Source organism: Nycticebus coucang, chromosome 3 (genome assembly GCF_027406575.1).
Source record: "Nycticebus coucang isolate mNycCou1 chromosome 3, mNycCou1.pri, whole genome shotgun sequence".
In the NCBI taxonomy this organism is placed as follows: domain Eukaryota; kingdom Metazoa; phylum Chordata; class Mammalia; order Primates; family Lorisidae; genus Nycticebus; species Nycticebus coucang.
In genome coordinates, this window is record NC_069782.1 from 9707957 (window position 1) to 9733373 (window position 25417).

The following is a 25417-nucleotide window of genomic DNA, read 5'->3' on the forward strand; positions in this document are numbered from 1 at the left end:
CTGAGCTACAGGTGAGGCCACGGCACTGCTGTGGAGAGTGAAGACCAGGTGTCGGTGAGGGCAGCTGTCACTCACACTGCTCCTTCTGTCCTCTCCCCGGCCCAGCCAAGTCCCTGGCCAGCACACCCCAGGGTCCAGGCAGAGCCCTGGCTGGGGAGGGAGCTCACTGCAGAGACCAGCCTGGCCCCTGAGGGGTCTGTGGGCAGAGCCCCCTGCGGACTCATTCTGGCCTTCTCTCTCCTTTCAGCCTTGTCTCAGGATGTCCCCCAGGGCATTTGTGACCAAATGGGGCCAAGCAGGTTGTCTTGGGGTAAAAATGTAAGCCAAGAACAGGTTTCTGGAAAGACCCCTCTGGGAAGCAGGTTCTATGTGTGGGAACAGGAGTTCAGACAGGAGGTGGCTGGGGGCAGGGACAGGAGTGGACAGCCCAGCATTCCTGGGCCCTAGCTGCTGCTGGTCCCAGGTCCAGGGTCAGGTCACTTTCAGAGGTGGGTCTGAGGTCGAGCCATCCACAGCCCGTGGAGTCCTGGCAGGGTGGGGGAGGACAGTAGAGGTGAAAGGGCACCCTGATGTGAACCCCCAGCTGCCCCTGCCTCACCCGAAGCTGGCCCAAACCTGGCAGAGAGTGTCCTTAACTGTGACCATGATGTGGGTGGCATGCATGGCCTGAGTTTGGGAAAGGGTGTGGCACAGCACCACTCAGTCAGCAGCTTTTGGGTCACTTCATGATACACCTACGATATATAAGGCTCCCAAGTTGGTGAGGATCACATCATCCCACCCTGTGCCACTCCCAGAAGCAGGAGGCATCAGACCCAGGAACTGTCACCGGACAGGACGTGCAGTTCAGCCCAGCACCGAGGCCCAGGTACCTCAGGCCCCTCAAAGCATCTCTGCTTCTGACCCTCCTCTGCCAGCTGTCTGGGTGGTTCTCTCCTCCTAGCTTTAAACCCATGGTGACCTTCTTCTCCTCCCGACCCTCTCTCTATGCCTACCCGATAGCTCTGGGGTCCCGCTGTGGTTTCCAGCCCTGGGCTTTCAGCCAGGGGCCCCAGTCCTGCCTATCTCCCGGGGCAGGTGTGGAGGGAGCCAGCACCTCCCTGGAGACGATGAGCTGCACCCCAGTGAGTGAGGACAATTTCACGGGGGTTCTCCCCACGTGTCTTTCAATGAACATCTACCATTTGCTGCCAACTAGCCAGGTCTCCCGCCCTGGGCTGAGCCCTTTCCATACCCAAAACCATCCCACGTTGCCAAACACCAGCAGCAGGGAATGGTTCCCAGCACCACTTTGCTGTGTAGAGTCTTGTGTCCTTGTTCTGAGAACACGCAGGTGGGCGGTGGAGAGCCCAAGTTCACCCTGGGTCTTAAGTACAGCAGAGTTGTCACTGGGATTTCCCCAGGACACACTAGGCAGAGCTCCATTAGGGGACACACAGGGGTGAGACAGGGTGTCAGGCCGAGCTGGTTGGTATATTTCCTGCCCAGGAGTCCTGGAGTGGCCACCAGGCCTCAGAGGTAGACTGAGAGATGTCAGGGCAGAGGGACCCCGGGACCTGATAGGACTTGAGGTGGGAGAAGAGCTGAGGGCTTGAGAAGGCCCAGAGTGAGGGACAGAGTCATGAGTCACCTGGGAGCTGGAGAAGGCGCTTCAGCAAAGTGGAGTTATCCTGGTCACATCCTGGCTCCTGAAGCAGCTAGGTCTGTGGTCACTGATGTCAGAGGTCAGACCCCAGGCCTTCATGTGGGGGTCATCAGGGATGAAAACTGGAATTTCAACACAAGTTACAGCAAATCATTTGGAACTTCACTAACTAAAAACTTGCAGGCGGCCTGTATTTTCATTTGCACTCCATGGCTGACCTATTTAAGTGGAACAGGGAGGGAGAGGTGGTGGGGACGCAGGACGGGAGGAAAGACGGACAATGAGGCTGGGCTGGGGACACTTCATCTGCACAGGGAAGCCCTGAGGTCCACAGTGTCCCTCTCGGGTGGGCATCGTCCCCACTGGCCAGGCGAGCCGGGCTCCCACTGCAGCAGCACCTGCCCCATTGGTGGGGGTTGCTCCAGGGCACCTCTGGCTGCACAGCTGGGCCAAGCTGACTGGTAGCTGGGGAGGGTCCCTGCACAGAGCTTCAGGGGCTGGAGCTGGGGGTGAGGGGACAGCATGGGAAGTGGTGAGGACAAGGACCAGGGCTGAGGGTCCCGTCAGCATCTGCCACACTGAGGAGGAAGGGATGGGACAGCCCAGTGCTCTGGGATATGACCTCCTGGCCTGGGCTCCATCAGGCCCTGACCAGGATCTAGGCCCACAGGCTCCTGGCCGTGGACACTATTCCCCTCCCAGTGGCAGGGCCCAGCTATGCTGCTAATGGGCCATGCTGGGTCGGTGGTAGACACTGATGAGCCATGTGTCCCTATCTGTCCCCTGCTTCATTTAGACTAGAGGGTGGCCAGGATAGAGCCTGTCCAGGCAGTGAATGCACTCAGCTGGGTCCCTCCTCACATCCAGGCCCCGTGTCCCCTGCACAGGGACATAGGCACCTATTCCCAGCTCTACGAGGTCTCCAGAAGACCTGCCTTTTCCGTTTGAATTCCTGCAGCTCACTCCAATTTATCTCACCTTGGACCTGGAAATAAGTAACCTGACCTTTTCCTGCATGGTTTGTCGCTGTGTGTAGGACTAAGACACTGGGGCAGGGAGGGCCCAGCTCCGTGTGCTTCTCACGTCTGCATGTAGGGCCTAGAGTCTGAGGCTCAGCTCTGAGCTCCTGCAGGGGACACATTGGGCTGTGTGGATTCTGGTCTCCTCTGGACTCTTCCAGAGCCCAGGACTTTGCCCACAGTGTGGGAAGGACGTGTGTTTTTTTACTTAAAAGCCATTAGGGGTGAACATGAGGGCCTGGGAACCACATGCCTGGCTTTCCCCTGGGCTCTCAAACCAGTGGGATAATAGCCATGGTGAGGCTGGTGCCATCGGGCACTCAGTCTGTCGGGGGACTGTCCTCAGTGCTCTGCAGACTGTCACATCTACTCACACCATATCAGCAAGAGGACTGGATCAAGGCAAGATGTCTCCTGAAACATTTCACCAACACAAGGACTCAAAAACTGACACAAATTGCAAAGGACACAAATACCTCTGAATACAAACCCACAGAAGGCAGAGGCCCCACACCCAAGGTAAAGGACTCAGGGAAGAAGGGATCATATTCAAAGTGAAGGTGAGACCATGGTTGAAGAAACAACATGGGAAAATCCTCAGGGAGGATGAAAATGGAACCTTCGACATTGAAAGGCCGGGGCAAGGCAAACAGAAGACTGGACGTCAGAGTGAATCCCTGACATTGTGGAGACCGACTGGGGTGTCCTCTAGAGGAGCAGCTTCCTGTGGTCCCCTCATCAGTGCACGTGGATGTGCGGCTTTGTGTCCGTTCAGCACAGTGACGATTCTCAGAGATCACAGATGAACATGGAACCCCTGAGCACGAGGGTGATGTGGCATTTCTTGGCAGCTGCCAGGGTGCTGGAAGACAGCAGAGCCCACATCCCCTTCTCAGGGAGCCCTGCGGGGCAACAAGTCCACAGCAGGCTCTGGAAGGGCAGGTGCAGCAGGGGACGTGCCTGGGCATGGGGCCCTTAGCTCAGGAGCGTCCCCACGCTCTTGCTGAGGACACAGTCCAGCAGACAGGACAGACTCTCGCAGGGAAGGTGATGGGTATCCAGGGAACAAGGGCCACACTGTGGGGTGATTAAGGGACAGCTCTGGGTGACAGCTGTCAGCTGGCCTGGTCAGCCTTCCTGCAGAGGAGATTGTGGGGAGGAAAGGAGTATTCAGGGGTCACAGAAGGTGACTGACACTGGGAAAACTGAGACAAGAAGAAAGATCAGATGGAAGAAAACAAGAAAGGAGAAGCTGGGGAGAGTTTGCTATGACCTCGCCACAGGTGTAATGGGACAGTCAGAACTGTCATTTGCATGCCTGCCCAGGACAAGGGAGGGTTGGGATCAGGCTCAGCCATCTGAACCCTGCCCTGAAGGGAGTAATGAGAGAGGAGAAAACTTCTAGAGAGCTCTTTCCTCGGGGGGAGGTTCCTGGAAGGATGGTCCTTGGTTTCTCCTCCCAGGGTGTCTGGAGCAACAGGCCTCTTGTTCTTTGCACAACCTTGCTGTCCGGCTCTTCCTGCAACCCCATGAGCGCCCGTTTCCACACAGTCCAGTGTCTGTCTGGTCAGCCGCGCTGTTTCTTTGCTTCCACCCAAAGTTCTCTGCAGAGAAGCATGAGACAAAGGCACAGGGAAGGGTCTGTGCTGCTCCACGTGGGATGCAGGTGAACCCGGGGCCGCGTGGTGCCTGGTCACAGGACCGCGAAAGGGCACCAGGAAGAGTTCCCTTCAGATGCAAAAGTGTCATCCTACAATGGTCCTTGGCCCTGCATGAAGGGAAGGGTCGTCTCTACTTGACCGTAGTAAGGGAAGGAGCTTTGCAACCTTCGGGTTGAAACTATAGAAAGTAACGGGTATTTAGGGCAACAGAGCGCGTGTCATTTTTCATCAGTGTGACAATGGGAAGCTAAAGTTCAGAGCGGAGATTTCCCACCTTTCTCTTTCCTCTCCTTTCCCTGATGGACTCACTCAGGAGTGTCCTGCCCCAAGGCAGATGTGTCCTGAGTCAACCCTACAGGCAGGAGGAGAAGCCCCAGTGACTCCACCTTGAGCTGGCAGAGCCGGGACAGGGCAGATGGGGAGGCCAGGGGACCAGACACAGCCCTGCCCAGGGGGGGAGCGGCAGGGCCTCCCCAGAACATCTCAGCCCACTGCCCTGATCCTGGGGAGACCCTGACAAGGCCAAGGGTGCCCCCAGGGCTGTGCTGTCTCCCCAGTGAGGCTGCAGGGATCAGAGAGGGAGGGCTGGAGGCTGCAGCAAGTGAGTGGAAGCTTTTCTTCTAAGAGGTGCCCTAGGATGTGGGGAACCGCAGGGGGATGGAGGGTGCAGGGGATATATGTGACTATGGGGGGGGATGTCAGGTATAGGGGAATGCTGTGAGTGGTCCCAGGAGGATTCTTCTGTCTATGAGTATTAACCACTCTTATCCACAGATACCTGATGGATCCAGACAGATTCATGTACAACTTCACAAACAACTCTTCAGTCTTTGGACAGCACCAGACCTACCTGTGCCACGAGGTGGAGCTCCTGGATAGTGACTCCTGGGTCCCTCAGAACCAGTACAAGGGCTTCCTGCGCAACCAGGTAACCAGCCAGGCACTGCATCCAGGCAGGGTCTCCCCAGTCCCAGGCTTCATGGGCATTAAGTGTATGTGGTGCCCACAGAGTTTCTGTCACCTATGGTCCCACTGACTGCTACTGCTCTGCTCTGGGATGAGGTGGGACACTTTGGCTTCACCAGACGCTCCATGGTTGGCAATTCTGAGCCCTGTGTCAGCATCTGGCCACATGATCAGGCCCTGGCACCACGAGCCCAGCGTCATCCCCCTGTCCAGTGCTCAGCCACCCTCTCCTGCTAATTAGGGGCTCAGGGCAGTGGGAAAAGGGTCTGCCCCAGAGCCCAGTGGTATCAGGTCAGCCCGACACCCCTGTGGCTCCGAGGACGCTGCCCAGGACCCCTCATGGCAGCAGCTCCCACAGGAAGGTCTGTAGAGGATCAGGCCGACCTGACTTAACAGACCAAGATTCCTGGTGTCTGCTCCTGACCTAATCCCGGGGAAGAGAGACTGAGGGGGGACAAGGGGCAGAAGAGGCCATCCTGAGAGTCTGTCCTGACCAGGAAGGAGCCCACAGGAAGGCCCCTGTCAGGGTGCCAGGGAGGCCAAGCATCAGGGGAGGAGTAGGGACTGACCAAGTCACGTCCCACCTGCTGTCCTCTCTGCTCTGGTGTCCTCAGCCTGACTAGTTCCCAGCGTGTTGTTGAATGTCCTTCGCTGCAGTTTGGGCAAATCTCCAACAGTGACAATCACCACATGACCCAAGGACTCAGGGGTGCGTCCTGCTTGAGCCTGTTGTCCCTCTCATTGGTGCCCAGGAAGCCCTTTTGGTCTGTTTCTATATCTCTCTTGGGCCCAGAACAGGGTGAGTCACAGAATAGCAGCTTCTAGAACAATCTCTGTAGATATGGAGGTGGGGTGAGGGAGTAGATAGATAAGGGGTCACTACCCCATGAAGGAGACTCAGTCACCTCATGGGCCTCAAGCCAGTGATTTTGGGCCTCAGCTGAACCCTCTTCCTTCACTAACTCTGCAGCCCCTCTATGCGCACCTGGGTCTGGGTGAGCTTCCCTAAGATTCTGACCTTGGGTGCGAAGTTTGAGAGTGCTCCGGAAACTCAGGCATCAGAGAAATCATGTCAGGATTGAAATATTTATAATATTACTTAATATCAAATTTATTCCCAAAACTTCATGGTGGGCAAAGCATCAACATTCTAAATAAAGACAGATACTGACAGGTCTCTGCAGAATGTACTGGAACTGAGAAAAAACACAGTCACCAGTCCTGGGCCGTCTGTGTTTACATAAGTGATATTCGTTCATCTTGGAATTTTGCATTATCTTGACATTTTCTTTCTTTCTTTTTTTTTTTTTTTGACAGTCTCACTATGTCGTCCTTGGTCAAGCACCATGGCATCACGGCTCACAGCAACCTCCAACTCCTGGGCTTAAGGAGTTCTCTTGCCTCAGCCTCCCAAGTAGCTGGGACTATAGGCACCAGCCAGAGCACCTGGCTATTTTTTGTTGCAGTTGTCATTGTTGTTTAGCAGGCCCAGGCCAGGCTCGAACCTGCCAGCCTCGGTGTATGTGACCAGCATCCTACACACTGAGCTCGCTTTTTTTTTTTTGAGACAGAGTCTCAAGCTGTCCCCCTGGGTACAGTGCTGTGGCATCGTAGCTCACAGCAACCTCCAACTCAGGTTCAATTGATACTCTTGCCTCAGCTTTTCTACTTTTAATAGAGATGGGGTCTCACTTTTGCTCAGGTTGGTCTGAAACTCGGGAGCTCAAGCAATCTACCTGCCTCTGCCTCCCAGAGTGCTAGGATTACAGGCGTGAGCCACTGCTCCTAGCCGTGATATTTTCAATATTGCATGAAAATTCATTCATCTCCATAACTGAGGTGTGGGCACCCCTCTCATTGTGCTGGAGGACCCCCGCCTCAGCCTGGTCCAGGCCCCCCACCCTGTTCATGACAAATGACTCACACTTTCTTTTCTTTACTAGGCTAAGGATCGACAAAATGGCTCTGAGGGCCGTCACGCAGAGTTGTGCTTCCTGGAGCTCATTGGGTCTTGGCAGCTGGACCCAGCCCAGCACTACAGGGTCACCTGCTACATCTCCTGGAGCCCCTGTTTCAGCTGTGCCCAGGAAGTGGCCGCGTTCCTGAGGGGGAACAGCCACGTGAGCCTGCGGATCCTGGCTGCCCGCATCTATGACCACCACTCTGGATATGAGGAGGGGCTGAAGGCCCTGCAGGGCGCTGGGGCCCAAGTGGCCATCATGAGCCATGCAGGTCAGCATGGAGCCTTGGGAGGTGGCAGGGAGAGGCCCCTAGGAAGGTGACAGAAAGCGGGGAAGGGTCAGCGTCCCCGTGGAAGGCCCCAGTCTGCTGCCTGCAGAAGTGCTGGCTGCACTCGGGGGCCCAGGTGGGGCCTCTTGGAAGAGGGTCCAGGACAGGAGGGTGGTCCCAGGGGACAAGGAGGGAGGCTGGAAGTGAAGCAGGACTTAGGGGCTTCCAGAAAGAATAAGGACTGGGCTGGCTCAGATGCCAGTTGGAAGAGAGTCTAAGGAAGCAGACAGGTCCCCAGGGCAGGGATGACAAAGGGCACTGAAGGACCATGTGCAGAGTCTGTCCCTCAGGGTCATACATGCTTGCTGGGGCCCCTCCCCACAGCAGGGGCTTGACTCCTGTCCCCTGTCCCTTCTCAGAGTTTGGCCCCTTGCTGGGACACCTTTGTGGACCACCAGGGAGGGACCTTCCAGCCCTGGCAGAGACTGCAAGAAGAAAGCCAGTCCCTGAGCAGGAGGCTGTAGGACATCCTCCAGGTGGGGCCTCCTCCCTCTGGCTGGTGCCACATCTGCCTGGTCCCTCCCTCTCCCTCCCTGGGCTCTTCCCTCCCTCCCGTCTGCTCAGATTCTCCTAAGGGTGGCCTGCTCCCCCCAGGGGCATCCAGCTCCCTCCCTCCCTTCCCTTCTCACAACCTCCCTCTGCTCTCTTGCCTGCTGGGCCCTCCTTCCTGTCCCTGTCCTTGTCCCAGTCCCCAGACCTCCTCTCTGTCATCTTTCCCACTCTCTCACCCTCGGCTGTATTCAATTTCTTCTGCCCTCTAGGCTCAGGGAGACTCAGTGTCTCCAAGGAATGGAGGAGGCCTGTGCTGAGTGGCAGAATGAAGCACCTTCTTCCAAGAAAGGCTCAGTGCCTGTCCTCACTTCTAGGTGACCCACACAGACCAGCAAAGCCAGTGGACTCACGGAGCAATATATATTTTAGAAATTCCAGTTAAATAACTTTTAGTTGAAAATTGATCTTGTAGTGGCGCCTGTGGCTCAAGGAGTAGGGCGCCGGTCCCATATGCTGGAGGTAGTAGGTTCAAACCTAGCCCTGGTCAAAAACCAAAAAAAAAAAGAAAAAGAAAATTGATCTTGTGGCTGAGTGCCTATAGGTCAGAGGCTAGGGCCCTGGCCACATACACCAGAGGTGGTGTATGTGGAATCTAGCCTGGGCCTGCCAAACAACAATGAGAACTACAACCAAAAAACAGCCGGGCGTTGTGGTGGGCTCCTGTAATCCCAGCTACTTGGGAGGCTGAGGCAAGAGAATCACTTAAGCCCAAGACCACTCCTCCGAGGGCGACAAAGTGAGACTCTGTTTCAAAATAAATAAATAAATATTAAAAAATTAAAAATAAATAAAAATAAAAATAACCGGGCATTGTGGCAGTCACCTGTAGTCCCAGCTACTTGGGAGGCTGAGGAAGAAAATGGCTTAAGCCCAAGGGTTTGAGGTTGCTGTGAGCTGTGATGCCACGGCACTCTACCGAGGGCGACCAAGTAAAACTCTGTCTCCAAAAAAAAAATTGATCTTCTGTTTCAGGTATACAGTATACAAGTATCCTCAATACTCTCAGAATGGTTTCCAGTTCACTAATCAAGTGATTGTTTTTAATTCTTTCATATCTAGCCCAATGTAAGGAAATATTAATTATCTTCCCTAATGTTTTTCCTCTATAAATGTATCATGAATAAAGGATTTTAAATGAACTCTAGCAAGGCTGTAAATGTCTTTCCTTACTGTAGTGCATCTTCATTTGGGCCAAGGTCACACTTTTTCCCTCTGGGATAAGAAAATCTCCCTAAGCCTTACGGGAGAGGAACTGAGTTCAAACCCTACTGGCATTAACAAAGTCACGTGGCCAGCAGCCCTGTTTGGAGGGGACAGGTCCTGCAATCGTTACAGAGAAAGTGGCCAGGAAGCACACATGCATGCAGCCGGGGGATGTCAGGGGTGTGCGGTCCCCTGCTCTTCCTGAGTTCAGCCTTAGAGAGGGAGCCTGAGGAGGTCAGGGGTGAAAGCCAGGACAAGGCCATTGCAGGGAAGAGGCCCAGGGAGTGGCCAAGTCCAGGGCTGGCCTAGCACAGGGACGGGGGAGAAGAACAGCCCCGGATGGCCCACCTCGGCCCCAGCAGGGAGGGGAGCTCAGCCCAGGTCAGGAGATCAGGGGCAGAGACAGACTCCAGAGCCAGGCACTAGGGGTCAGGGTTGTGGCTCAGTGTGTCTGTCCTATCTTTGGCACTGGTTCCCTGTTGTCTGACTGGGGCTTTTTTGTTCTGTGACAGCAGGTGGCTCCCCCCTCAGGATGCCCCTTGGGACCTCAGGGGCCACATATGTGACTAATACCTCATAGGCAGCTTTTTTGGGCAGAAAGTGCACACTGGTACCCTGGCCCAGACAAACACACGCACGGTGACACAGAGTGACAAAAGAAAAAGGAAATTTTTTATTCAACACACAGGAAACATCCACTGCCAGAGCACCCCCTTAACTATGTTTGAAAAAGAAGATTTTAGGCTCGGCGCCCGTAGCTCAGTGAGTAGGGTGCTGGCCACATACACCGAAGGTGGTGGGTTCGAGTCCGTCCCAGGCCTGCTAAAAAACAATAACAACAGCAACTAAAAAATAGCCAGTGAGTGCCTGTAGTCCCAGCTACTTGGGAGGCTGAGGCAAGAGAATCGCTTAAGCCCAAGAGTTTGAGGTTGCTGTGAGCTGTGATGCTACAGCCCTCTACCAAGGGCGACATAGTGAGACTTTGTCTCAAATAAAAAAGAAGATTTCATCATTTGACATGGGGGAAAGCAGGGAGAATGTCGTCATTAAGTGTCCGCATTTGGTTGTGATTTCAGGCTCTGACAACAGTCCAGCCTCCATCCCAGACTCAATGGACCAAATAGCCACAAGATGTTCTCAGGGCAATAGGCCAACCTGGGAGAGGCCAGAGCACTTCACCCTGGTGAAAAAGACCACTCTGTACTTCCCTGGGTCAGGTTCCAGGGGCCCTGTCCCCATCCTCACAGAGCCCTATCTCCCAAGCTCCTCCCCAGACCCCCTCAGCTCCCCAGGGCCTGACTTCAGAGTATCGCCCATAGCTGCTGTGAGGGGATAGCACACAGCTCCCGGGACACTGCTGAGACCCTGAGTGGGGCACTGGCAGCCTGTTCTTCCTGCCTGCTCTAGGCTGGGCAAGGTCCCCAGAATTGGTAGAACTGGGACCTTGTGCAGAGCAGCATGGACTCCAGACCAAAGCAGAATGTCCACTCTAGTTCCAGAGTGACCTGAGCTGAGGGAACCAGCACCCTGCCCAGGGGAGGACTTGGGAGATGGAATGTGGAGGAGGAGAAGGGTCCTGCTACCTGCCCTGGGACAGCACACATGGCCTCTTTCTCCAGGCCAGGGTCCCAGGTCCTCTTGCAGCTCAGCTCCATTGCCCAGAGTGACTACACTTTGTAGCTTTTTGGTCATTTGCTTCTAGGATGGGGTGGAGCTGTTGTCAGAGCCCAGAAATGCAGATCAAAGGATTAGGGTTGATGTCCAAGTTCTCCACTCACCCCGTCCATGTAACGTGTTGAAGTGGGTGTCTGGGGAGTATGGGGTACCTTGTGGAAGGTCCTCTAATCTCATGTCACTGTGTGTGTCTGTGTTTCTGTCTGGCCAGGACAGCGGTGCACACTTTCTGCCCAGAACAGCTGCCTGTGAAGCCCGTTCTTTGTTACATATGTGGCCCGTGGGGTCCCACAGAATATACTGTGATAAGAGCTTCCTACTATCATCAAGCAAAAAAACCCCACATGTCATAGAGCCAGAAACCATTGCGGAAGGCAGGACAGACACAGATGAGCCCCAGCCCTGACTCCTGCTGCCCCGGCCCTGCTGTTAGTCTCTGCCCCTGACCTCCTATCCTGGGCTGAGTTCCCCTCCCTACTGGGGCTGAGCTGGGCCTCCCAGGGCTGCTCCTCTCTTCCGCCCCCTGTGCTGGGCCAGCCCCGGACCTGGCTCATCGCTGGGCTCCTTCCCAACCCATCAACCCCTCCCTGGGTCTCAGCCATGACCCCTGGATAAGGACCCAGTGCTGCCCCATGTCCTGATGTCCTGATGGAGAGTTCTCTATTAGGCTCTAGTGATCCTTCACAGTATCCTGCCTTCTCTATCAGGCTGCCAGTGGGCCAGGAAGGGGCCAGTGATGGCTAGGGCTTTGCTGCTCCAAGAGATTCATTCTCTGGTGGACAGAAGGACATGTGGCTGGCGGGGCCACCTACAGGGGACCATAGCAGTCCTGAGGGCTCCCCCTGAACTTCCCAGCAGAGGCACTTCTGAAAGTTGCTGTATCCAGGGTAGTGAAACTGTTACTCCCATCTGGGTTACCCTGTGCTGGCACATAGGAGCCAGAAGCCCAGACAACGGCTGCCCCTGTCCACCCTCAGGCAGGGCAGGGTCCTGGCCTCCCTCTTGGCTGGAGAGGAGACCCACCAGCCCTCTTGCCTCTCTTATCTGAGCCCTGGGTCCATACGCCACTTTGACAATGTGTGGCAGAGATTTTAACTCTGGGTGGCATGTTGTCTAATGTATTTTAGACGTGTTAATCCAAGGCCCTGGCTGTCGTTGTGAGGAATGGTGGGTCTGCAGAATGGTGGTGGGCTAAGCTCTCTGCTCTGTAAAACTCAGTCTGACCTTTGTGAGTCCACAAGCATCCATGTGGGGCTGATGTCACAGCTGGGAAAAGAAAACCGAAGCTGTGTGAAGAACCTAAAGGGCGTGTTGTTTAGCTGTGTGGAGAACCTAAAGGGCGCAGAGAACTTCCCCATTCTGTGACACCAATGTGGGTGCCATGCCAAGTCCAGTGTTTAGAAAGGGAAGGGAAACAGCACCACTGACTCACCGGGTTTCAGGCCTAATTGCATCTGCTGAGGATGGAATCTCCCGGAACATACCCTGACCCCAGCACGTGAACCCCGTTCCTTTCTTACTCTCAGACCCATCCTCCACTCTGGTGGAAACTCCAGCAGAATGTAGGACTATTCACATTTTCACTCAACATTCCAGAGGCAGCCGTGGGGTGGGTGGGGGGCTATCAGTCCCAGCAAAGGGCAGGATTTTCTTTCTTTCTATTTGTTTTTTGTTGCAGTTGTTATTGGTGTTTGACAGGCCCAGGCCAGGTTTGAACCCGTCAGACCTGGTGTATGTGGCCGGCGCCCTAACCGCTGGGCTACGGGCACCAAGCCAAAGGGCAGCATTTCTTCCATCCTCTTTCCCGTGGACACAGGAAGGGACATGCTGTCACCTCAGGAGTCACAGTCACTCAGAGGAGTCCAGCACTGATGTGGTGTCCAGCATTCACCATGAGGCTCTGTCGCTGCCCCCATAGAATCCTACCCTCCTCTGGCAGCATGTTGTCCAGGAGAGGCCAGGCGTGTCTGGGAGACACACCCGGAGAGTCAGGTTCTAATGGACAGGGGACATCTGTGCAGATGAGGGGCACATATGGGAAAGGGGGGCACAGCAGTCCTTGGGGGACCTTTCCCTACTCTTCCAGTCTGTGGTGCTTCTTAAAGCTGCTGTATCCAGGGCCTGGAGTAAAATCGCCACCCACTCCTGTCTGGGTCACCCTGTGCTGGCATGTGGAAGCCAGAAGCCCAGACAGTGACCTGTCCCCCACCCCAGGTGAGGGTGGGATCCTGGCCTCCCTCTTGACTTGGGAGTAAACATTTTACTGCAGGGTCATCTCTCATCAAATAACAAGAGTTACAGATGTGAGATTGTGGAGTAAAGGAGTGACAGTAGAGGAGTCTGACCTCCCTGGTGTGTGGCAGTAGAGAGAAACAGGGACATACCTGCCGGTGACTCACTCACGGGCACCTGAGCTACAGGTGAGGCCACGGCGCTGCTGTGGAGAGTGAAGACCAGGTGTCGGTGAGGGCAGCTGTCACTCACACTGCTCCTTCTGTCCTCTCCCCGGCCCAGCCAAGTCCCTGGCCAGCACACCCCAGGGTCCAGGCAGAGCCCTGGCTGGGGAGGGAGCTCACTGCAGAGACCAGCCTGGCCCCTGAGGGGTCTGTGGGCAGAGCCCCCTGCGGACTCATTCTGGCCTTCTCTCTCCTTTCAGCCTTGTCTCAGGATGTCCCCCAGGGCATTTGTGACCAAATGGGGCCAAGCAGGTTGTCTTGGGGTAAAATGTAAGCCAAGAACAGGTTTCTGGAAAGACCCCTCTGGGAAGCAGGTTCTATATGTGGGAATAGGAGTTCAGACAGGAGGTGGCTCGGGGCAGGGATGGGAGTGGACAGCCCAGCATTCCTGGGCCCTGGTCTCAGGTCACTTTCAGAGGTGGGCCTGAGGCCGAGCCAGCCACAGCCCGTGGAGTCCTGACAGGGTGGGGGAGGACATCAGAGGAGGAAGGGCACCCTGAGATGAACCCCCAGCTGCCCCTGCCCCACCCAACCTTAGGTCCCCGGGCCAGCCTGTCTTTCTGAGCCCTTGGCCCATGTGGTCCCCTCTCCCCACCCTGAGCTGGCTTCTCTGCATCCTGAGGCTGTCACCCTGTGGGAGAAGGGCAGATACGCTGTCACACCGACATCCCCAGTGCTCTTCAGAGGAGAAGGGCTCCCTATTCCCGTGTCTATTGGAAAGTTAGCAGGAAGTGTCCTTGTCAGTGGAAGGGACACTCTGCACAGCAGGGGCTGTCTGGATAGAGAGGGGGAGGCAAGGTTGGGGTCATGGCTACAAGGGGGCTCGGCTAGGCCGGGGGCAGGGGCCGTGAGGAAGGAGGACATGAGGGGAACAGGCGGGTGGGAGAGACCCAGAGCTGGGGTTGAGGAGCCAGGCTGGCAGGAGGGAGTCTCCAAGGAGGGTGAGCAAACAGCTACCCCCTGGGTGGAGCCCTCCTGGGTCTGCCCCAGACAACTTGGGGAGGCCTGTGGTGGCGGAGGCTCTAGGACACGTTTGCTGGGGGCCTACAATGCTGGTTGGGCAGAGGCTGTCCCTCTGGGCAGCAGCAGCCAACTAAAGGGCGGGGACTTCCCTTGGGGAAGGGCCTGTGTAGCCAGAGCCCCCACACCTCAGGGACGCTACACTGGCAGCTCAGGCTGTCCGTGACCCCCTGCTGTCCTCACGGATTCAGAAGCACTTTCTAGCCTTAGTAACTGGGGGCTGGGGTAGAACTGCCTGGGGTAGTGCGACACCCCTTTGGGCCTGTTGGAGACACGGGCAGGGAGCCCTGATGGCTGTACTGTGCTGCAGGCATGCACTGGGATGTGGGTTCTGGTCAGACACACGCCATGACACATGCCCAGGATGAGTCCAGAGGATGCCACCTGAGACACCAATGGGGCTGACACCATCCAGAGCCTGTCCTCGTGCAGAGGGGATCAAAGTCTGGGAGTGGACAGACAGGAGGTGCCCTCACAGCAGAGGGGCGGAGCACACTCCCATCTGTCTATGAGGAGTGGTGGCCACCAGAAAATGTAGGGGCCGCTGGTGAAGTTTTTTCCTGAAGACAGTGACTGGCAGACTTTAGTGGTAAAGAGCCCCTTGTTCAGTGTGCCATCCAGCATGGAACTGTCCCCATGATGTGGTCTTCCCCTGCATGGGACAGCTGGCCAGGCCAGGGCTGTCAGGAACAGGGGGCTATCCCACGGGGCCCACGCTACTAGCCTCTCCAGCAGAAAGTGTGCTGAGCCTAGCAGGAAGACCCAAGGAATGATGGGACTGACCTGTAGCTAGGACTCAGGGGCTGGCTTGGGACAAGAACACAGCTTCCTCCCATTTTTGAGGGTTGGGAGGTATGAGGCAAGGGCACAGGGGTCGCCCTTCTTTTGGGTATGTGTGCCTGAATCCTTTGCTCCCTGGGGCCCTGGGCAGGTCTCGGGACCTCTTTGAGCCTCTATTGTGTCCTCTCAGTCATGGGGATAGAGATACTCCTGCTCTCATTTGCAATTAACAGGCAGAGGAGGGCTCAGCACTCATGTGTCCCCTTCCCTTCCCTGAGCCTGGATGAAGGCCCCAGCCCTACTCTTAGGGCGATGCCCTCCTCCAAGTGCAGGACTCTGGATAGGTCCCTGGATGCAGCAGGACCCTGGGAGCCAGGACCAGGCAGGGCCTGGGCAGGCCACTATGGGGGACGCAGGGTCGGCTGCATTGAAGCCCGACTTCTGGGAACACTAGGGCCTGTGGGGCCTTTCTCCAGCATGTGGACACCTGTCCTCCTACCTGTGCCCTGTCCTCCTGCCTTCCAGCTCCTGATGCCCAAAGTGACCAAATTGTGACAAGAGCTTCTTTTACCCAATGTCATCCATAGCTTCCTGGTAGGACTGTTAAGGGGTGGGGAAATCAAAGCCAAAGCTAGCCTGACTAGGCAGAAAAGCTTGTACTGTGACCATGATGTGGGTGGCATGCATGGCCTGAGTTTGGGAAAGGGTGTGGCACAGCGCCACTTAGTCAGCAGCTTTCGGGTCACTTCCTAAGACACCTACAATATATAAGGCTCCGAGGTCCTAAGAGGATGTTGGCGAGGATCACACCATCCCACCCTGTGCCACTCTCAGAAGCAGGAGGCATCAGACCCAGGAACTGTCACTGGACAGGACGTGCAGTTCAGCCCAGCACCAAGGCCCAGGTACCTCAGGCCCCTCAAAGCATCTCTGCTTCTGAGCCTCCTCTGCCAGCTGTCTTGGGGGGCTCCCACCTCTTAGCCTTAAACCCATGGCGACCGTCTTCTCCTCCTGACCCTCTCTCTATGCCTACCCGATAGCTCTGGGGTCCCGCTGTGCTTTCCAGCCCTGGGTTTTCAGCCAGGGGCCCCAGTCCTGCGTCTCCTCCTACCTCCCAGGGCAGGTGTGGAGGGAGCCAGCACCTCCCTGGAGACGATGAGCTGCACCCCAGTGAGTGAGGACAATTTCACGGGGGTTCTCCCCACGTGTCTTTCAATGAACATCTACCATTTGCTGCCAACTAGCCAGGTCTCCCGCCCTGGGCTGAGCCCTTTCCATACCCAAAACCATCCCACGTTGCCAAACACCAGCAGCAGGGAATGGTTCCCAGCACCACTTTGCTGTGTGGAGTCTTGTGTCCTTGTCCTGAGAACATGCAGGTGGGCAGTGGAGAGCCCAGATTCACCCCCAATCTAAGTACACCAAAACTGTCACTGGGATTTTCTCCACGACACACTAGGCAAGGCTCCATTAGGGGACACACAGGGGTAGGACAGGGTGCCAGGCCAAGCTGGTATTTCCTGGCCAGGAGTCCTGAGGTGGCCACCAGGCCTCAGACACAGACTGGGAGATGTCAGGGCAGAGGGAACCCGGGACCTGAGCAGGACATGGTGTCCTCTAGGGCGGAGGGCTGAGGGCTGGAGAAGGCCCAGAGTGATGGACAGAGCCATGAGTCATCTGGGAGCTGGGGGAGGAGCTTCAGCAAAGCGGGAGGTATTGTGGTCACATCTTGGAAGTTCTTGAAGCAGCGAGATCTGTGGTCACTGATGTCAGAAGGTTGGACACCAGGGTTTCATGTGGGGTTTGTCAGCAAGGAAACACTGCATGCCCGGGCAAGGTGGAATTTCTTTCTTTCTTTCTTTTGTTTTTGAGACAGAGCCTCAAGCTGTTGCCCTGGGTAGAGTGCTATTGCATCACAGCTCACAGCAACCTCCAACTCCTGGGCTCAAGCAATTCTTCTGCCTCCACCTCCCAAGTAGCTGGGTCTACAGGCATCCGCCACAATGCCCAGCTATTTTTTGGTTGCAGCCATCATTGTTGTTTGGCGGGCCCAGGTTGGATTTGAACCCGCCAGCTCAGATGTATGTGGCTGGCACCTTAGCCATTTGAGCCACAGGCGCTGAGCCAGTTTTTCTTTTTTTAGTAGAGACAGGGTCTTACTGCTGCTCAAGCTGGTCTCAAACGCCTGTGCTCAAGTGATCCACTGGCCTGGGCCTCCCAGAGTGATAGGATTACTCCTGTGAGCCACAGTGCTCAGCCTGTATTTTCATTTGTAACCGTGGCTGCCCTATTTAGGTGGAGAAGCAGAACAGGGACAGGGCAGTGGGGATGCAGGACAGAAGGAAAGGCAGACAGTGAGGCTGGGCTGCCCCACAGGACGGCCCTGAGGTCCATAGTGTCCCTCTCGGGTGGACATCATCCCCACTGGCCAGGCGAGCCGGGCTCCCGCTGCAGCAGCACCTGCCCCATTGGTGGGGGTTGCTCCAGGGCACCTCTGGCTGCACAGCTGGGCCAAGCTGACTGGTGGCTGGGGAGGGTCCTCTGCACAGAGCTGCAGGGGCTGGAGCTGGGGGTGAGGGGGGCAGCATGGGAGGTGGTGAGGACAAGGACCGAGGCTGAGGGCCCCGTCAGCATCTGCCACACTGAGGAGGAAGGGATGGGACAGCCCAGTGCTCTGGGATATGACCTCCTGGCCTGGGCTCCATCAGGCCCTGACCAGGATCTAGGCCCACAGGCTCCTGGCCATGGACACTGTTCCCCTCCCAGGGGCAGAGCCCAGCAATGCTGCTCATGGGCCATGCTAGGTTGGTGGTAGACACTGATGAGCCATGTGTTCCTATCTGTCCCCTGCTTCATTTAGACTAGAGGGTAGCCAGGACAGAGCCTGTCCAGGGCAGACAGTTGCACTGATCTGGGTCCCTCCAGCACATCCAGGCCCCGTGTCCCCTGCACAGGGACATAGGCACCTATTCCCAGCTCTATGAGGCTTTCTCCAGAAGACCTGCCTTTTCCTTTTGGATTCCTGCAGCTCACTCCAATTTATCTCGCCTTGGACCTGGAAATAAGTAACCTGACCTTTTCCTGCATGGTTTGTCACTGTGTGTAGCACTGAGACACTGGGGCAGGGAGGGCCCAGCTCCGTGTGCTTCTCATGTCTGCATGTAGGGCCTAGAGTCTGAGGCTCAGCTCTGAGCTCCTGCAGGGGACACATTGGGCTGCATGGATTCTGGACCCCTCTTACTAAAGTCCAGAGCTTTGCCCACAGTGTGGGCACGAGGTGTTTGTTGACTTAAAAGCCAGGAGGGGTGACTGTGAAGACCTGGGAACCACATGCCTGGCTTCCCCCTGGGCTCTCAAAACAGTGGGACAATAGCCACGGTGAGGCTAGTGCCACAGGGCACTCAGTCTGTCGGGGGACTGTCCTCAGTGCTCCACAGACTGTCACATCTACTCATACAACAGAGGTAAGAGAATTGGATCAAGGCAAGATGTTTCCTGAAACATTTGATCAACACAAAGACTCTAAAACTGACACAAATTGCAAAGGACACAAATACCTCTGAATACAAACCCAAAGGCAGAGGTGCCACATCCAGAGTAAAGGACTTAGGGGAGGAGGGATCGTTTTTGAAGTGAAGGTGAGACCATCATTGAAAGAACAATATGGGAAAATCCTCAGGGAGGATGAAAATGGGAACCTTCAACATTGAAAGGCCAGGGCGAGGCAAACAGAAGACTGGACGGAGTGAATCCCTGACATTGTGGAGACCGACCGGGGTGTCCTCTAGAGGAGCAGCTTCCTGTGGTCCCCTCATCAGTGCACGTGGATGTGCGGCTTTGTGTCCGTTCAGCACAGTGACGATTCTCAGAGATCACAGATGAACATGGAACCCCTGAGCACGAGGGTGATGTGGCATTTCTTGGCAGCTGCCAGGGTGCCGGAAGACAGCAGAGCCCACATCCCCTTCTCAGGGAGCCCTGCGGGGCAACAAGTCCACAGCAGGCTCTGGAAGGGCAGGTGCAGCAGGGGACGTGCCTGGGCATGGGGCCCTTAGCTCAGGAGCGTCCCCACGCTCTTGCTGAGGACAAAGTCCAGCAGACAGGCAAGACTCCTGGGTAGGTAAGGTACCAGGTAACCAGTGGGCCAGGGCTGCACCCTGGGGTGATTAAGGGACAGTTCTGGGTGACAGCTGTCAGCTGGCCTGGTCAGCTTCCCTAAAGAGGAGATTATGGGGAGGAAAGGAGTATTCAGGGGTCACAGAAGGTGACTGACACTGGGAAAACTGAGACAAGAAAGTTCAGATGGAAGAAAACAAGAAAGGAGAAGCTGGGAGAGTTTGCTATGACCTCGCCACAGGTGTAACGGGACGGTCAGAACGGTCATCTGGGTGCCTGCCCAGAACAAGGGAGGGTTGGGATCAGGCTCAGCCATCTGACCCCTGCCCTGAAGGGAGTAATGAGAGAGGAGAAAACTTCTAGAGAGCTCTTTCCTCAGGCGGGGGTTCCTGGAAGGATGGTCCTTGGTTTCTCCTCCCAGGGTGTCTGGAGCAACAGGCCTCTTGTTCTTTGCACAACCTTGCTGTCCGGCTCTTCCTGCAACCCCGTGAGCGCCCGTTTCCACACAGTCCAGTGTCTGTCTGGTCAGCCGCGCTGTTTCTTTGCTTCCACCCAAAGTTCTCTGCAGAGAAGCATGAGACAAAGGCACATTGAAGGGTCTGTGCTGCTCCACGTGGGATGCAGGTGAACCCGGGGCCGCGTGGTGCCTGGTCACAGGACCGCGAAAGGGCACCAGGAAGAGTTCCCTTCAGATGCAAAAGTGTCATCCCACAATGGTTCCTTGGCCCTGCATGAAAGGAAGGGTCGTCTCTACTTGACCGTAGTAAGGAAAGGAGCTTTGCAACCTTCGGGTTGAAACTGTAGAAAGTAACGGGTATTTAGGGCAAAAGAGCGCGTGTCATTTTTCATCAGTGTGACAATGGGAAGCTAAAGTTCAGAGCGGAGATTTCCCACCTTTCTCTTTCCTCTCCTTTCCCTGATGGACTCACTCAGGAGTGTCCTGCCCCAAGGCAGATGTGTCCTGAGTCAACCCTACAGGCAGGAGGAGAAGCCCCAGTGACTCCACCTTGAGCTGGCAGAGCCGGGACAGGGCAGATGGGGAGGCCAGGGGACCAGACACAGCCCTGCCCAGGGGGGGAGCGGCAGGGCCTCCCCAGAACATCTCAGCCCACTGCCCTGATCCTGGGGAGACCCTGACAAGGCCAAGGGTGCCCCCAGGGCTGTGCTGTCTCCCCAATGAGGCTGCAGGGATCTGAGAGGGAGGGCTGGAGGCTGCAGCAAGTGTGTGGAAGCTTTTCTACTTTTTCTACTAACAGGTGCCTCAGGATGTGGGTGCAGGGGAGGGAGGTAGGGTGCAGGGAATAGATGTGGGCTGGAAAGGAAAGGAGTGTGGGAGAAAGAGGTCTGGAGGAAGGGTGAAGGATAAAGGCAGGCAGGAGGAATAAGTGCGAGGTACAGCGGAGGGATATGGGGTGCAGAGGAGGAAGTGGGGTGCAGGGGAAAGATGTGGCTATAGGATGAGAATGTCAGATGTAGGGGAGTGCTGTCAGTGGTCCCAGGAGGAGTCTTCTGTCTGAGCATTGCCCACTCTTATCCACAGACACCTAATGGATCCAGGCACATTCATGGACAACTTCATAAACACCTGTTCAGACGGGAAGCACCAGACCTACCTGTGCCACGAGGTGGAGCTCCTGAAGAGTGACTCCTGGGTCCCTCAGAACCAGTACAAGGGCTTCCTTCGTAACCAGGTAACCACACCAGGCACTGCATACAGGCAGGGCCTCCCCAGTCTCAGCCTTCATGGACGGAGGTTCCTGGGTATGCATGTGGTACCCACAGAGTTTCTGTCCCACTGGCTGCTACTGCTCTGCTCTAGGATGAGGTGGGACACTTCGGCTTCCCCAGATACTGCATGGTTGGCATTTTTAGCCCTGCATCATCATCTGGCCACATGTTCCAGGCCCTGGCACCACAAGCCCAGCGTCATCCCCCTGTCCGGTGCCCAGCCACCCTCTCCTGCTATGCTCTCAGGGGCTCAGGGCAGAGGGAAAGGGTCTGCCCCAGAGCACAGTGCTATCAGGTCAGCCCTACACCCCTGTGGCTCCGAGGACGCTGCCCAGGACCCTCATGGCAGACCAAGATTCACAGACCAAGATTCTTGGTCCCTGCTCCTGGCCTAATCCTGGGGAAGAGAGACTGAGGTGGGACAAGGGGCAGGAGAGGCCATCCTGAGAGTCTGTCCTGACCAGGAAGGAGCCCACAGGAAGGCCCTTGTCAGAGTGCCAGGGAGGCCAAGCATCAGGGAAGAGTAGGGACTGACCAAGTCAGGTCACACCCGCTGTCCTCCCTTCTCTGTGTGCTCAGCATGACTAGTTCCCAGCGTGTTGTTGAATGTCCTTCCCTGCAGTTTGGGCAAATCTTAATTCTGTGGGCAACAACATTAACAATCACCCCATGACTCCAGGACTCTGGGGTGTGTCCTGCCTGAGCCCATTGTCCCTCTAATTGGTGCACAGGGAGCCCTTTTGATCTGTTTCTATATCTCTCTTGGGCCCAATCACAGAATAGCAACTTCTAGAAGGATTGCTGTAGATAAGGAGGTGGGGTGAGGGAGTAGATAGATAAGGGGTCACTATTGCATGAAGGAGACTCGGTCAGCTCACGGGCATCAGGTCAATGACTCTGGGGGTCAGCTGAACCCTCTTTCTTCATCAGCTCTGCAGCCCCTCCTTGCACACTTGGGTCTGGCTGAGCTTCCCTAAGGCTCTGACCTGGGTGCAAAGTTTGAGGGTGCTCTGGAAATGCAGGTATCAGAGAAATCATATCTTCATGTAAGACTGAAATCTTTAATGCATTACTTAATATCAAATTTAGTTTCAAAACTTCATGATGAGCAAAATATCAGCATTATAAATAAAGACAGATACTGAGAGGTCTCTGTAGAATGTACTGGAATTGAGAAAAAACACAGTCACCAGTCCTGGGCTGTCTGTGTTTACAGGGCTGATATTTGTTCATCTTGGAATTTTGCATTAACTTGATATTTTCTTCTTTCTTTCTTTCTTTTTTTTTTTTTCAGACAGAGTCTCAAGCTATTGCCCTGGGTAGGGTACCATGATATCAAAGCTCACAGCAACCTCCAACTCGGGCTCAATCAATCCTCTTGCCTCAAGTTTTTCTATTTTTAGTAGAGATGGGTTCTGGCTTTTGCTTAGGCTGGTCTCAAATTCGTGAGCTCAAGCAATCCACCTGCCTCCACCTCCCAGAGTGCTAGGATTACAGGCGTGAGCCACCGCTGCCACCCTTGATACTTTCAATATTGCATGAAAATTCATTCATCTCCATAACTGAGGTGTGGGCACCCCTCTCATTTTGTGCTGGAGGCCCCCAGCCTCAGCCTGGTCCAGGCTCCCCACCCTGTTCATGACAAATGACTCACACTTTCTTTTCTTTACTAGGCTAAGGATCCAAAAAATGGCTCTGAGGGCCGTCACGCAGAGTTGTGCTTCCTGGACCTCATTAAGTCTTGGAAGCTGGACTCGGCCCAGCACTACAGGGTCACCTGCTTCATCTCCTGGAGCCCCTGTTTCAGCTGTGCCCAGGAAGTGGCCGCGTTCCTGAGGGGGAACAGCCACGTGAGCCTGCGGATCCTGGCTGCCCGCATCTATGACATCTACCATGGATATGAGGAGGGGCTGAAGGCCCTGCAGGACGCTGGGGCCCAAGTGGCCATCATGAGCCATGCAGGTCAGCATGGAGCCTTGGGAGGCGGCAGGGAGAGGCCCCTAGGAAGGTGACAGAAAGCGGGGAAGGGTCAGCGTCCCCGTGGAAGGCCCCAGTCTGCTGCCTGCAGAAGTGCTGGCTGCACTCGGGGGCCCACGTGGGGCCTCTTGGAAGAGGGTCCAGGACAGGAGGGTGGTCCCAGGGGACAAGGAGGGAGGCTGGAAGTGAAGCAGGACTTAGGGGCTTCCAGAAAGAATGAGGACTGGGATGGCTTAGATGCCAATGGGAAGAGGGTCTGAGGAAGCAGACAAGTCCCCAGGGCAGGGATGACAAAGAGGACACTGAAGGACCACGTGCAGAGTCTGTCCCTCAGGGTCATACATAGTTGCAGGGGCCCCTCCCCACAGCAGGGGCTTGACTCCTGTCTCCTGTCCCTTCTCAGAGTTTGACCACTGCTGGGACACCTTTGTGGACCACCAGGGAGGGACCTTCCAGCCCTGGGACGGGCTGCAAGAGGAAAGCCAGTCCCTGAGCAGGAAGCTGCAGGACATCCTCCAGGTGGGGCCTCCTCCCTCTGGCTGGTGCCACATCTGCCTGGTCCCTTCCTCTCCCTCCCTGGGCTCTTCCCTCCCTCCCGTCTGCTCAGATTCTCCTAAGGGTGGCCTGCTCCCCCCAGGGGCATCCAGCTCCCTCCCTCCCTTCCCCTCTCACAACCTCCCTCTGCTCTCTTGCCTGCTGGGCCCTCCTTCCTGTCCCTGTCCTTGTCCCAGTCCCCAGACCTCTTCTCTGTCATCTTTCCCACTCTCTCACCCTCAGCTGTATTCAATTTCTCCTGCCCTCTAGGCTCAGGGAGACTGAGGGCCGGACCTCAGTGTCTCCAAGGAATGGAGGAGGCCTGTGCTGAGTGGCAGAATGAAGCACCTTCTTCCAAGAAAGGCTCAGTGCCTGTCCTCACTTCTAGGTGACCCACACAGACCAGCAAAGCCAGTGGACTCATGGAGAAATATATTTTTTAAGAATCCTAGTTATATAACTTCTAGTTGAAAATTGATCTTCTGTTTCAGGTATACAGTATACAAGTATCCTCAATACTCTCAGAATGGTTTCCAGTTCACTAATCAAGTGATTGTTTTTAATTCTTTCATATCTAGCCCAATGTAAGGAAATATTAATTATCTTCCCTAATGTTTTTCCTCTATAAATGTATCATGAATAAAGGATTTTAAATAAACTCTAGAAAGGCTGTAAATGTCTTTCCTTACTGTAGTGCATCTTCATGTGGGCCAAGGTCACACTACTTCCCTCTGGGATAAGAAAACCCCCCTATGCCTTACAGGAGAGCAACTGAGTTCAAACCCTACAGCAGCGGTGTTTGGAGGGGACAGGTCCTGCAATCATCACAGAGAAAGCAGTCCCACAGTGGACAGGAACCACATGTGTGTGTGTGTCTGGCCAGGGCAGCAGTGGGCACTTTCTGCCCAGAACAGCTGCCTATGAAGCCCATTGTTAGTCACATATGTAGCCCCTAAAGTCCCACTGGACATTGTGAGGTGGGAGCCACCTGGTGTCATGGAGCAAACATTGTACAGTGGGAGTCTCTGGTGGGATCCTGTCCCCCCACCCTTCCTAATTGTATCTGCTACAGAGGGAAGTGAAGGAGGCCATGGCTGAGACCCAGGGTCATTACAGGGAGGGAGCTCAGAGAGGGGCCCGGTCCAGGGCTGGGCCCAGGACATGGACAGGGTGAGAAAAGCAGGCCCAGGAGGCCCAGGAGGCCCAAGTAGGTAAGGGGGCTCAGTCCAGGCAGGAGGTCAAGGGCACAGACTCACCCCAGGGCAGTAGGTGTCATGGCTGAGGCTCAGCTGTGACTGTCCTGCCTTTCACATTGGCTCCTGGCTCTGTGGTGTGTGACTTTTTTGCTCCATGATACCAGGTGGGTCAACCTCAGGATGTCCTGTGGAACCTCAGGGGCCACACACGTGACTAAGAATGGGCTTCACAGGCAGCTGTTCTGGGCAGAAAGTGCCTGCTGCTGTCCTGGCCAGACATACACACACAGTGACATGAGAATAGGGGACCTTCCACAAGGTATCCTAGAGGCCCCCAGATACCCACTTCAACATGTCAGATGAATGGGTGAGGGGAGAACCTGGACATCGACCTTTTTTTTTTTTTTTGTAGAGACAGTCTCACTTTATGGCCCTCGGTAGAGTGCCGTGGCCTCAAACAGCTCACAGCAACCTCCAACTCCTGGGCTTAAGTGATTCTCTTGCCTCAGTCTCCCGAGTAGCTGGGACTACAGGCGCCCGCCACAACGCCCGGCTATTTTTTGGTTGCAGTTTGGCCGGGGCGGGGCTTGAACCCAGCACC

General features: G+C 55.5%; 1 protein-coding gene across 3 annotated transcripts; it reads left to right on the forward strand.

The window, feature by feature from the left end:
- Positions 1-790: 790 nt before the first annotated feature.
- LOC128580559 (DNA dC->dU-editing enzyme APOBEC-3G-like) lies at positions 791-24280 on the forward strand. 3 transcript variants are annotated; one of them, XM_053582536.1, is made up of 5 exons: positions 791-868; positions 20922-21072; positions 22783-23071; positions 23490-23605; positions 23891-24280. In XM_053582536.1, exons 2-5 carry the CDS (start codon positions 20929-20931, stop codon positions 23903-23905), a joined length of 564 nt encoding a protein of 187 aa, XP_053438511.1. In that variant the 5' UTR covers positions 791-868; positions 20922-20928; the 3' UTR covers positions 23906-24280. The 3 variants fall into 3 exon arrangements, with proteins under 3 accessions (XP_053438511.1, XP_053438512.1, XP_053438513.1); XM_053582538.1 differs by lacking the exons at positions 791-868; positions 20922-21072; positions 22783-23071 and adding exons at positions 5151-5253; positions 6609-6705; positions 7235-7523; XM_053582537.1 differs by lacking the exons at positions 791-868; positions 20922-21072; positions 22783-23071 and adding exons at positions 5122-5253; positions 7235-7523.
- The last annotated feature ends 1137 nt before the right edge of the window (positions 24281-25417 follow it).